The sequence below is a fragment of the Chaetodon trifascialis genome, chromosome 10 (assembly GCF_039877785.1).
Source record: "Chaetodon trifascialis isolate fChaTrf1 chromosome 10, fChaTrf1.hap1, whole genome shotgun sequence".
NCBI classification, from domain to species: domain Eukaryota; kingdom Metazoa; phylum Chordata; class Actinopteri; order Chaetodontiformes; family Chaetodontidae; genus Chaetodon; species Chaetodon trifascialis.
Genome location: NC_092065.1, coordinates 8,222,654 through 8,235,802, shown reverse-complemented (window position 1 = coordinate 8,235,802; position 13,149 = coordinate 8,222,654). Strand labels below are relative to the sequence as shown.

Genomic DNA, 13,149 nt, shown 5'->3' with positions numbered 1-13,149 from the left:
AGAGGAAAGGAGCGAAGTTTTTCTCAGCTTCTGTTTGTCCGACAAACGTTGCGACATTCTTCAGTGTCAACATTAAAAAGGAAGCGACTGAGGGGTCAAAGTACGACCGAGATGTTGGTGTGATGTAATCTCACAGTCAATCACACTCAGGACTCTTTTAAAATACACAAACTAAATGTTTTATTTTTTGTTTTGTTTTTCTATTAACAACTTTTCACTGAAAACATCGAGATTCATTATTTTTTCCCCCCCAAGAGATGTTTTTACCTTATCTCTGCGGCCAGTGTCACGTTCTATCTAATCGCAGACATTTTTAGACTCGCCTCACCCAATGGCTTCCTGCTCTGATGGCTATCACGATTTCTCGGGTTCTTGATACCTTATCTTGGCACAGATAAGACTTTCAGCTGCACACATGATGCCTAAAATATAGATGCACTGACATTTAAATTCTAGCAAAAAAAGTGAGAAAGTTTAAAAGTGTGGACACTGGAATGACTGATGAAGCTACGTTTCATGAGCTACAAGTGGTACAAAGTTGTTTTAACTTAAGCAGACACATAAAAGCCTAATTCCACACACATTTAGAGGGTGTAAACATATTAGAGGTCGACTGATTAACTGCCAGCAACAGGACATTTTACAAACTATCTGTATTGGATGACCTTGGCTCTGAGAGTGGCTGACGGCTGCCTCCATCAGTATGTGGTGGCATACATCAGCGTTTTGCATGAAGGCTCCATACACCTACTTGAACTATTGTTATATCAGCCTTTAAAAATCCACAGTGGGTCAGCCTCTATAATGTACATTTCAGTCACACTGTCCAATTTTTTTGTAGACTAAATTACAATTTTTAAAGACTAAAATTTGATAAACATTTGGAAGGAAATGATTGCAAAGGATTTTTCAGTGCAGCTACAAAGACAAAGCATAAAAACAGTGGTTGTATGAAAATTCTCCAACAGACACGTGACGAAACGGGGCGCATGTTGCGCTCATGTGCCTGTCTGAGAGGAACCCTTTGTGAACCCATGTATCAGGTTAAATGTCTACACTCCAGTCTCCTTCCTCTTTAGTGAGCCTTGTAACTTCTGGTCCAGTCTGGTTTTGGAGAGTGTCTGAGGCCTGAGTTTAGGGCCAGAGACAGGTGGACAGTTCTCATCTGTCTCCTTGTCACAAATGGTGGCTGAGATAGTGGCGGAGTGACGCTTGGCTCTGATAGCTTCTCCCTGCTGAACTCTTGGTGGAGCCCCCTGCTGTTGGGCCATCGCAGTGCGCAGACAGTTGAGCCACTGCTGCTTGTGGTAGACGTCATTGACATGCAGGGTGTGGGATTGGCCGTGGGATGGATCCACAGAGCTGACACGAAAAATGTTCTTAGCTAGAGGGACAGAAAGAAAAAAAAATCCTTCAAACGTTTCTTTCCCCGTGTGATCAGGATTGTGAACTCCAATCCTGCAGGAACCCACAAACTGACATACTCCACCCAAAATACTGTATTCTCTATATAGTATTTAGTCTGATTCCTCCTTATTGTTAAAAGCCACAGAAAATACAACTTAAGACTGCTCTAATTAATATTTTCATTGATCAAAGGATTATGTAATATGAAAGGGGTCTCCTGTAGTGATGAACCAACAGATTTATCATCCGAGTCTGCAGGTCCCCTCAGCTCTATGAAGCTTTTTTTTTTTTTGGTTCACTCTCATAAGTGTCGTTTCCAGCCACAGAGGCTATTCAGCAAAAAAAACAAAAAAAAAAAACCAAAAAACAAACAAACCAACAACTCACTCACCAGCACCAAAAGACAGCCTGGCAAAGTTAGCAACTAGCTTGAGAAACATTTAGCTGCTAATAGCCAGATATGTCCCTCAGGAACTGGTGGAGACTAAAACAACATGAATATTGCACTTAAATTGACAAAGTGGCAATAAACATGACTCTAAACAAATAATGAGTTTCTCTGTATCTGCTGGATGTGTAAATAACTGTTTGCCTAATCAAACTTTCTTTATAGGTCATTATACGATAGCTCGTGCTTGTGGCCCCCAAGTGGCCATTTATTACAAGGACACTGAATTAAAAGTGCCCGAACAGTCAAACCTTCAGGTCGATGTTATGGGCACATGAAGTGGGTGCCGTGCTGAGGAGACAGTTCAAATATAGTTTGAACTCTAGTTTAAAGCAGAGCTTCTCACTGCCTCTTTGATGAACTGCTCACTGAATAGCATCATAACTGTGCAGTTTCTAATGCTTGTAGTAAGTCAACCACATGTACACTGAATTGTGGATGTGATCTGAAATGTAATTAAGTACTCAATGGGCTTCATGCAGGAAACGATACACAATAGAAACAAGTTTCCTCTTATTTTTATTAGTATCCACAGTTTGTTAGCACCCACTGAATTCTGGGATTCACCAGTGTTTTATTATTTTGCTCTTCTCTTGGGTATGAGAAACTTTTAGTGGTTGAAAGCACACTTGAAAGTCCCTGATGTGCCTGGCCATGGATCACTGCGTCAGGGGCTTCACAAACGGATGTGCCTGGAGAGGCATTGCTGTCAAGTGGAGCGTCTGTGACATCTGTCAGTGCCACCTCTCCAATTACTTCTTAAATTCTTAGGGCTACTTGTGAGACTGGCCCCTCCTCCTCCTTCTGTCCTCCTCCATTTGTCACCATGGAGCGCTTGGCTTGGGCAATGTGTTTTTTTTGCTTCCATTTTCATGTCAAACCATTTTCTTTTAGTTTCAGTCACTGTGCATCCATCTGCTGATACAGCATTTACTGCATCACAAACGCCATTACTGTTTTTTTCATTTTCCTGTAATGCCAGTACTGACACTCTGGATAATTTGTATATCTACTTTTACTTTTCTACTTTTTTAAAGTTTATTGAACAGCCTGCTAATGTCACTACTGCTGAGGTTCCTCTTACTGCCTTTTCAGGTGGGATCTCTACAGTTCTTGGGCCTATGCCAGAGTATTTGCACACACCACAACACCTGCCCATATAGTTTTTAGGGGGTGTTACCTTTGCTAATATACAATCAGTCACATGCTTAGATGCAACTCTACACCTCTGCCATCATGTAGTATGTGTGGATCTGAGTAGTAGCCGCTTCTGTCGGCACTCGTCTGCAGCATCTACTCTACTCAAACACATAAACCTCATCAGCAGCTTGGCTACCCAACAAACTGTTGAGTAACATTTGCTGTAACTTTTTGGTCAACACCCCAAAGCCATATGAAATGTCCTGTCAGCATTTGACACAAACCATCATGCAACTTGTCACGCTAATGTTGGCTAAATGGATAAAACACAAGAAAAAAAATAAACTTACCGGCTGACCAACATGTTGGCTCGCACTCACTGTGTTCCCAGAATAAATGGATGGAACAGCATTGCTAGTTTGGCTCAATGATTTTCAGATCCTTTAGCAACAAACAAGGACTCACCATTTCTCCCTTTGCAACTGAAAACACAACACGTCTCTGCCATTGTTTAAAAATAGTGAAACTTGCAAAATACCGACACGTAGCTACACGTGGTTTCTCCTATGGTGTCCCTTGTTTCACCATAGCCTGAGGTATGTGACAAGGTTGGCTGGGTGAAGCTGTGTTTGGCAGAACAGCTCAGCCATGGTGTTGACTGCCTCTTTTGCTCATGACGTGTCTTGTCGCATATAAAGAGAAAATGCATCAGCACAAATGAGCCCCTGCACACAACCAATGAGCAGGTGGAGCACAGCTCAACCCACCTTTCTCTCCATTGGTGAAAGCTCCTCTGAAGGACCCCCCCATGCGGATCTCTCCATCCTGCAGGTCCTCCAGAGCCAAGTCCTGAACTGGGATGGGCTGTCGATACACCTGGAAGCAGCTCCTGTCGTTCCGGGTCACCGGCCGAGTCAGAAACAAGAGCTCAGAGAACAGGAACACATGCATCCGCTGTGAAGTAACACAGCAAAAGAGAAGGAAACATATTTTAATACAAGACAAACAACATGTAGATCATTTCATGGCATGTGGATGGTCATGATAAAGAGAGTGATTCTCACCGAGCCACTCTTGTTCCGCAGCTCTCCATGACAAAGTAGGGTCTTACAGTTGTCTATGAGAGGGTCCCGCTGCTTATCATCCAGATACTCCAGTTTGTCTATGTAATACTGACACTCAGATTCCCCCTTTCTCATGTTGATATCAGACAGAATTTCCTGGATTATAGTGATCTGGATAATTACAGAAAGACTTTTCAGTTGAGCTATTTTACAAACACACAAGACTAAATAATCAGTGTATTAACAGCTGTGTTATTCATCAAATTCAACATGTATCTGTGATTGCAATAGTATGTAATGTGGGTAACATACGGCTCTCTCCAGACTGGCTACATCTGGGTGATCAGAAGGAGTGTGCCTGAGGATCTCTCGCAGCAGCAGTGGGTATTTCACCAGGCGTGAACGTGGGATGTCCAGGAAGCTCCAGAGATCCAGCTTCCTGCTGAAAGGTGACTCTAGGCAGCGCTGCAGGAAATCCTGCACTCGTCTGTCCTGCTTTTTCTGGTCCAGCAGGGCTTTGGCTGCAAGTTGGTTGCTGCAGTAGTCTCTATATGCATTCAGACCAGGCAGCTGAGAAGATACAATAACAGGTACCATCTTTTTGCATGCTGAAACTGATCAGATTTGAAGAGAATTGGTGTAAGTTAACATCAACATACAGTCTAGGTAAGGGTCGTTATGCTGCCATACATACCCAGTCTATAACTATCTGTCCAATCTGAGCTACTGTTCCATCAGGGCCAGTTCCCTGCGTCAGTTTCATCAGTAAGTCTGCAGATACAAAAAAAAAAGCACTCATGGTCAGAAACACTTGTTAGCAAAGGGAGACATCAATTAAAGCAGCCAAAGTCCAGGAATGGTTAGTGGTAACTTACCCTCATGTAAGGGGATGTATGCATCCAGATCCCCAAATATGTGAGCCAGTTCCTCCTCTGTCATGATGGAGAGTTTCAGCATGGGATCGTGGTATGCCTAAAGGAAAAACGCAGCATTATGAGCACAACTTGAGCTTAAATATTTTCATTTGATAATTCAATGAATTAAAAATGCTCGAACCTTCCGTGCAAGTTGTAGATCTTCGATAAGATCCTGCTCCCCCCTGAAGAGCTCATAAATCGCCTGGAGAAGAAATGAGAAACTGCGTCAGGAGGAGTTACTTTTTCTGCTCTGTACTTTTAACATGACCGTGCTCTAGACTTTACAAAGACTGAGCTGCAGAACCTCTTGTCTCTTGATCTCCTTGGTGGAGAATGTGCTCTTCTGATGGACGTCCAGCGTCTCCGACCACAGCGTGCTGTTTCTCCGTTTAGTCAGAGTGGGACCCGCCGTCTTGCTGCTGCCTTTCAGAGATATCGCTGGCGACTTGGTATCACCACGTAATGACATCGACTAGGAAAAAATAACAAAGTCAAACACGATTTCTACTCATTTCAGTTTCTACTTGGTAAATTTGTAGAGTGACACAGGAGTGTGACATTTACCTGGATGGTTTGGCCAAAGCGTCGCACTGCTCCATTCTTTGAAGGAGATATCAAGTTGACGAGGGAGGAAACTTTGACCAGCGGTCGCACACGTTTGTTACTGGGTTCCTGCGAATCACAGAAACTTTTCAGCTCCACTTGATGGCACTGAGGTGTAGAAAGAAGATAATATTTCCTGTTTCTGTAACATCTACCTTTTACTTCATTACTTATGATATTATATGTGATATTAACAAGCACTGCTCTTGTTTAGTGTAATTTATACAGCTCAGAAACGATTCTAAAAACTCCATTGTCTTATTTCGCTCTCAAATATTATTGCTGACTTCTGTCAAAGTTTAATATGATGGTGTCAAACTGGAAATGTAAGTTAATGATGTTGTATAGAAAGTGCATTAAACCACTTTCACAAAGCCAAGAGACTGATCAAGCCGAGGGACAATGGGGCTCGGATTTTCTTTCACCATTATCATTTCCTCAGACACTTGTGCCAGTTGAAGGGATAATGGGATTATCCTGAGTTTATAACACACAAGAGCATTCATGGCCGTCTGTGGCGAGTACCTGAGTCATCCAGGAGGATTAAAGTTTATTGTGAGGACACGTTCAAGGGTGCTACACTAGGCTCGCATCCAATAGACAGACAGGAGGCTGCCCTGACTCTCACCTTGAGGTCGAAGCTGGACAGACTGACTGTGTCGTCCTCCTTCTCTTTACGTTTTCTCTTCTGCAGCAACATTAAGAATACACACTGGTTACTTTCACATGTAAGATCAGCAAGCAGCAACATCTTCAACATAAATGTAAAGCTCACAGCCCAAAATACTCATAATATGGAGTCCCATGTGTTTGTGATACACGTACAAGATATGAATAAAGAGTCACACAGATGGCTCAGGACAGCCATGCTTCTATTTTAACTGATCGTATGATCGTAGTGTGAGAACGTGATCGCTGCAGTCCAACATGATGGTGTTACGTTTTCAACATTGACTCACAAGACTGAAGTCCCACGGAGTCCCAGGAGTGAGAAAGGTGAAGGAGCTTCCTCTCTGCAGTGGAGGTCTGCAGGAAATGAGACAAATAGGCAACAGTCAAGCACAGTGAAAGGAAGTTGTATCTATCATATCTGTTATTGCAGAGTGACAGCTTGGCTTATTTATTTATTTAACTGTCTATATGTTGACGAAAGCTCTGCTGCTGATGTTTCTTTGTCTTCTATTGACAAAAGGGACAGAATCTAATCATACGTGCACACAATGGCTGCTGAGACACACACAAACAGTGAGTCAAGGCACGCAATCGTGACTGAACTTCACCTTCACACCAAAAACAACAGCCTGGCTAATTTGAGGTAGCTTGTCTATGAAAAGGGTCAAACACATTTATCCAGGAGAAGACAAACAGAATCATTGTTTTTATAGAGAGTGCATTTCAGCTCTGTTAATATGATGGATGACCTTTTGGAGATCATTTTTGTTCCAGTCACTGTTATGTTTCAAATATGTCCAACGCTGTGGAGGATGACTGAGGGGTGTTACTATTCAAAACCATGTAAGGAGCTGGAGTGCTCTCTGCTGCTGAGGAAAAGAGGTTAATTATGGTGACAAAACAAAGCCACTACAGAGAGTTACAATGTTGTCTCCTTAGTGAATGACGCCCTGAGGGTGCTGTCAAGGCCAAAGTCAGCTGAACGCTCTGCTATGCAGCCTATTTCTTGTAATACTGTCTTCAAGTCATGTTGGAAATAACAAAATTATGAGCAGAGAGTGAAAAAGCCAAGTCATTGAGATGCGACTTGTAGGGGACAAAAAGCATGTCAACATGTCAACATTCGTTAAAATATTCTGACATTTTTTTAACTTTGTAATCATAAATTACTACATTCTGGGAATGCAGGGGTGACTATGTATATCTAGGTAAGTCCTGGTTTAACTAAGCATACATGACTTTCCAGTGGAAACTGAGTTTAAAGAAGACAATGACATATTATTGTGCTGCTGTTCAAGAGCCTGTTACATTTAAGTAAAATACAGGCAGAGATATCAAAATCACTCCACTTTTGCCCAGTATAAACAATACTAGCCTGATCTGTAGATATAAAAAGTAACTAAGTAAGTTAAACTTTATCTATATAGATAAAACCTATTCAAAGTATGCTGATATTACACATTGGTGCATAGAAGTTACAGTACCATTGCATCAAGTGCTGTTGATTAATCTATAAATGCAGCCAATTAACAAAGGTTTGCTTCTACTTGCTATTTCACATCATTATCAAAAGCATATTTTTGGGTTTTAGACTGTTGGTCAAACAATACAAGACCTATGAGGACATCTTTTGGGGGCTTTCAGAGATTGTGATGGACGCTTTTTAAAACCTTATAGACTAAAACAACAACTCACGGCTAATAGACTCATCAATAATGAAAATAATAACCCACTAACCAGCCAGCTAACTGCATGCGTTTATTTTGTAATACATTTGGTTACCTTTACTTTCTGTTATAGCACATGTACTTAAACCAAACGCAGTTTCATGCAGGCAAATCGTGGTCACAATATTCGAAATTATGGCCTCCGAGGCGCACTTGAAAGCATCGTTTGCCAGTTACAATACCAGCCCTGCCCGTCACAGTCGACTAACACGTTAGCTCGAAGTGTGCCAAACGCACATTGCATTTTATACAAGGCTTCTATATCAATAATTACATATAACGATATCCCTTTTTTCACATGATTTACTCACTTCTTGGAGTTGTTTCTTCGGAGTGTTTGTGGAGAGGGCTCTGCAGCGCTGATGATACTGGTCGTGGACGTCCTCGATGACATCCTGCGCAGTTTATGCCTTTTGTCTTCCACCGTACTTCCACTTACTTCTTCATTTTCTTCCATTTTCCAGGAGGCTTCAATTGTAAATCAGTTATACCGAGACGTAGTTCTGGCTAAGCAAACAAACGACAATGTCCAGACATACGAAAACTGGCCCGATGTGTATAAAGAAAGCAGAAGATCGATGACAACAGAACACACACCACGGCGGAAGTTTGAATATGGCGGATTCTTAGAAACTGACCAATCAGGAGAGGCCTCAGAGCTCGGCTGCTAGGATACTCTGAAGTGGGAGGGGCCAATGAGACTTCCGTGAAACGACCGTGAATGCAGCCTCATCATGTTTTTTACCAGCGGGGAATAATGGGAAACAAGCAAACTGCAAAAGATACTGTGTATGAATTTAATCTATGTTATAGTGAATTAAACAAGAGTGGATTGCATAAAACAGAAACTAATTCAGCGTGGAAATTTTTAAATGCAACCCAGATTCCAGAATGCTGTGTAAAATGAAAATAAAAATAAAATGCGATCATGTGCAGACAAACTGGGTTTACCAAGATCGGTTTTACGACGTGCTCCCGAGCCCACGTAGTAATATTCATCATGTGTTGCGGACCTCGCTCTATTCTCGCTTGTGAATGACTGAGCCTTCATATCCAATCATGATACTATCACCTGTTACCAATAACCTTGTTTACCTGTGGAATGTTCCAAACAGGTGTTTTTGGGGGCGTTCCTTGTGAATTTTGCCACACCTGTCAGTGTGTGTGTGAGCTCAACTGGGGGACTGGAGTAAGATAAAGCACAGACTTGCAACATTACATACAACATTACAGAGAAAACAAGAGTAGTTTGTAAAATGTCTCATTTGAATACTTGTTTGTGTGCAGAGACGGGGATGTAAATATTATGAAAATTAATGTTATCATAAATATTGGATCAGGGTGTCTGCCTGTAACTGCTCTCATGTATAATGCTTATGACATATACTCTACAACTCTACAAATTTTCATTTCACTATGAAGGCAAACACTGGATGAAAACTATGATGTCATTCATACCTTCCAAATTTATTGGCTTTTCATCAACATAAGATATCGTTTCAAGACTGGTGATATGCAATCAACCTCTTCTTTAGCTCCATTTAAGCATTAGATTTTATAGATACACTGTGCGCCTGTTTCACTGTCCCCTATAGGGCGACCTGATCATCAGTCAAACAGGACACGATGAGCTCCGTGGACCCTATAGCTCTGTCCTTCACGAGCACATGATCACCTCAATGGGGTCATCCATTCCACTTTAATCAACATCCCTGTCGGCCACATGAAATGTGGTGCCTGACATCACTGCTGTAGTGTCTTCATAAAGTCTGGGTGGAGAGGCTATTTTGCTCCTTATGGGACACATGTACTGTACCTTCATACTTGTGGCTAACAAAGAAAAAAATAATCTGAACATCTACAGTTCCATGACTATTTTGTCTACTGTTTCCAAGGTCAAGAAGGAAATGAATCTTACTCATTTGCTCCTTTAAGTCCATGACATGTTGAATCTTTTCAACATCTCGTATGCCATTTATTTTGACAATTGATCATTTCAATTGATTTCAGATGAATCTGGAAAATCGTGAGTGAACCTTGAGAAATAAAGCACTTATCTCCAGTTGATAGAGTGAAAGGAGAGCAGGAACATACAGTGTAGCTGCACTGAATAGTTTTACTGCAATTGAGTTATTTTATCTGTGACTGTGAGGTACTGTGACACTGATGAAGAGCACAACAAACACCATAAGAGAATTTTAAACTTTTATTGCATCAAATACATGTTAATTTCAGATTTTCTAAATATGTGTATCAACCTGTGATAACAGCCAGAGAACAAGCCTTAAAAGTAACCTTATGGAGCTTTTAAAAGTGAAAAGCTGAATTCATGACTTTGTGTTTCTTCTCTACTGTTACACTACATCTTTGCATTTACTATTATTTCTCAACTGCAGGTTATAGCCACTGTTCAGGAAAAGTTATATAGTAAGTGGCTATCTACATATTGGATTTTAGTTGCTTAAATGTCCAAAGTGCATTAAACAACAAAGCTAATTCATGATAAATATGTTTGAGTCAATGGAGACATAGAGAGGGAAAGACGACTTAACATGAAGCAGGACAGCAGCTGTGATCATTTAGTGAACAAAGCAGGAGAGTACAGTAATGTATACAAATGTGACCTACTTTTGGGCATTAAAAGGAGATCTCACATTTCAGTCTATTCATGTACGTCTGTACATGCTGATCGTCCACCTCCCAAAACACTGATTTCATATGGTGCTAGAGACTGGGTACAAACATCTACGTCACCAAATGAAATCAGTTTCTGAGTGCAGTTAACAAGTCTTCTGATTCGATAGACTGTGCATTATGCTTGAGACATGCAATACAACACAGAAAAACAGATCCTTGATATTGTGCAATATGGACTGCTGAGCCATGTGTGGCTAATCAGGTGCAGATGTGGGTCAAAAGTCACGGTTGTTTGAAGAGGGTAACTGTCATGTATTTGCTGCACGGTGGCCCATTCTCCAAACGAACAGCAGAGGGTGTGGTTACATTGAAAGCCAGAGCCAAGCCAGTCGCACAGAGGTGGAGGAAAATTTTCAAGTGAACCTCATGAAGTTCAGAGGGGTATTCTGACAGTGACAGCATCAGCAAAGGTTGGAGGAAACCCCCAGTTTCTCCTGGTACTCCACCCGCCTGGGTCAGCAAGCAGCACCTCCAGTGGAGTCCTCCACTGGAGACCAAACTCAACACAAACGACAACAACATCAGGTTTCAGAACAACAAACATCAGGATACCTCTCAAAAATGTTATTTTTGTGTGAGGTGATATTTGAGCATTGGTACAGGCACTTCATTTTATATATTATGGCATTTTCTGCTGTACTTGATGGTGACACCTGGAGAGAGGCAGGAAAGGCATCAGCAGCAAATGGCCCAGTGCAGCCGGCTCACGCTCTACCTGGGGGGCTGCTGGGAGGGACGTCTTTAGAGGAACAGTTCAACAATTTGGGAAAAATGTTTGTTCACTTTCTTGGTTAGAGTTAGATGATGAGATTAATACCACTCTCATGCTATTGCACTAAACATGAAGCTACAGTCAGCAGCAGGTTAGCTTAGCTTAGCATAAAGACAGGGACCAGAGGGAACAGCTGAACGGCTCTGCCTGAAGGTTAAAAAAAAATGCTCCTGACAGAATCTCTGAAGTTCACAGATTAACATGTTATATCTCATTCATTTAATTCATCCAAGTTGTGGTTTTATGGAGGGGTGTGCACGTTGATTTTTGTAAGGGTTAAGCAAAAAAAAAAAAAAAATTATGTGTGTGTGTGTGTGTGTGTGTGTGTGTGTGTGTGTTATTCATCAAGCTTTACAGAGCTGGTGCTGGATTTACAGCTGCTAACAGGTGGAAACATCTTGTCTGGTGATTTCCAAAGGTAAAAAATATCGACCTACCAGCACCTCCAAAGCTCACTAAAACACTTTGGGTCTTGTATGGATTAAACAAAGAGATAAAATGTGTTAATCAGTGAGCTTTAGAGGTGGATTTTCTTACCTCTGTTTCTCCCTGTATTGAGTCTTTATGCTAAGCTAAGCTAACTGGCTGCTGACTGTAGCTTCATATTTAACGGGCATAAATAAGTGTGGTGTCAATCTTCTACCCTACGTCCCCTAAGCCGAAGTATGCATAAATCCAGAAGGGTAAACACCTGAAGTTAAAACTGGTCAAAAATGTGAAACAACAGGTACAGCACAGAAACAGCAGCAAGTTGGCTGGGAGAAAAGCAAGAGGTGGATAAAAAAAAACTCTGCAGTGGATAGTGGTATCATCAGGTCTGAGCTGTGGAAATAACCAGCAAACTGTTGACATTAAATGAGCGACATAAAGGTATCAGGTCTAGCAGGTCTAATCCACCACAGGAGCTATGACTCATGTTTGTTCCCAGATGGCTGCATTTGAACGGGAGCTGAAGCGGGTGAAGGTTTATCATATGACACACTCCATCACACCTCCTCTTCCCCTTCCTCTCTATCATGTTCACAGGCCAAATCTCATCTAAAGAGACATAAATACAACACGCAAAGACAAAAAGATATAGAATAATACATGCTTCCATTCAAGGGAGAGATTTGTCGCAGTGCAATCTCACCACATCACAAAAAAACAACCCTGGATGAGTTAAGGGAAAGGAAATTAAATTCTACCCTCCTCTGGGTTTGATGGTAAATGCTCCGCATCAACAAACTGGGATGATGACTGAGCCACAGCTAAACGAGCGAGACCCCGGGAGGCATCCAAAGAAACTGCAGTCATCAATTTGTCTCTCATCACTCCAATATTTTTGTCTGGAGTCATCATGCACACATGACTTCAGAGCATGAGTCAGTCAGTCATCACTCGGATATGAGGAGCAGAAGTCAGAGGAGATTCCGCTTCATGGAGGAAGAGGATATCATGATTGTAAAATATTGTTCCCTTGAGATCTTCCTGAAGGTGGCATGTGTCTTGTTGCAGCTTCATGTTCATATCTGACTGAATGCTCCTAAGTGAGTTCACACCTAGGGCAAGCAGAGCAATTATCCTTAACGGCGGAAGGTATAACACCATGAATATGTGCAATCATGCGCTTGTGAGGCAGAGAGATGAGGAAGGAAGGAGGGAGTGATTTGAGTAGAAAGGTTTCCTATTCATCATGGCATGAACATGGGAGGCTTGTTGA

At 41.7% G+C, this 13,149-nt stretch overlaps 1 protein-coding gene across 1 annotated transcript; it reads right to left on the bottom strand.

The window, feature by feature from the left end:
* Nucleotides 1–821: 821 nt before the first annotated feature.
* LOC139337473 (neuroepithelial cell-transforming gene 1 protein-like) lies at nt 822–8,623 on the bottom strand. Its single transcript, XM_070972064.1, has 12 exons — nt 8,290–8,623; nt 6,539–6,605; nt 6,208–6,267; nt 5,541–5,648; nt 5,281–5,448; nt 5,116–5,178; nt 4,935–5,031; nt 4,754–4,830; nt 4,372–4,629; nt 4,060–4,230; nt 3,763–3,949; nt 822–1,384 (listed from the first exon to the last, which is right to left on the bottom strand). The coding sequence occupies exons 1-12, from the start codon at nt 8,433–8,435 to the stop codon at nt 1,053–1,055; spliced, it is 1,734 nt and encodes a 577-aa protein (XP_070828165.1). The 5' UTR covers nt 8,436–8,623; the 3' UTR covers nt 822–1,052.
* Nucleotides 8,624–13,149: the final 4,526 nt, after the last annotated feature.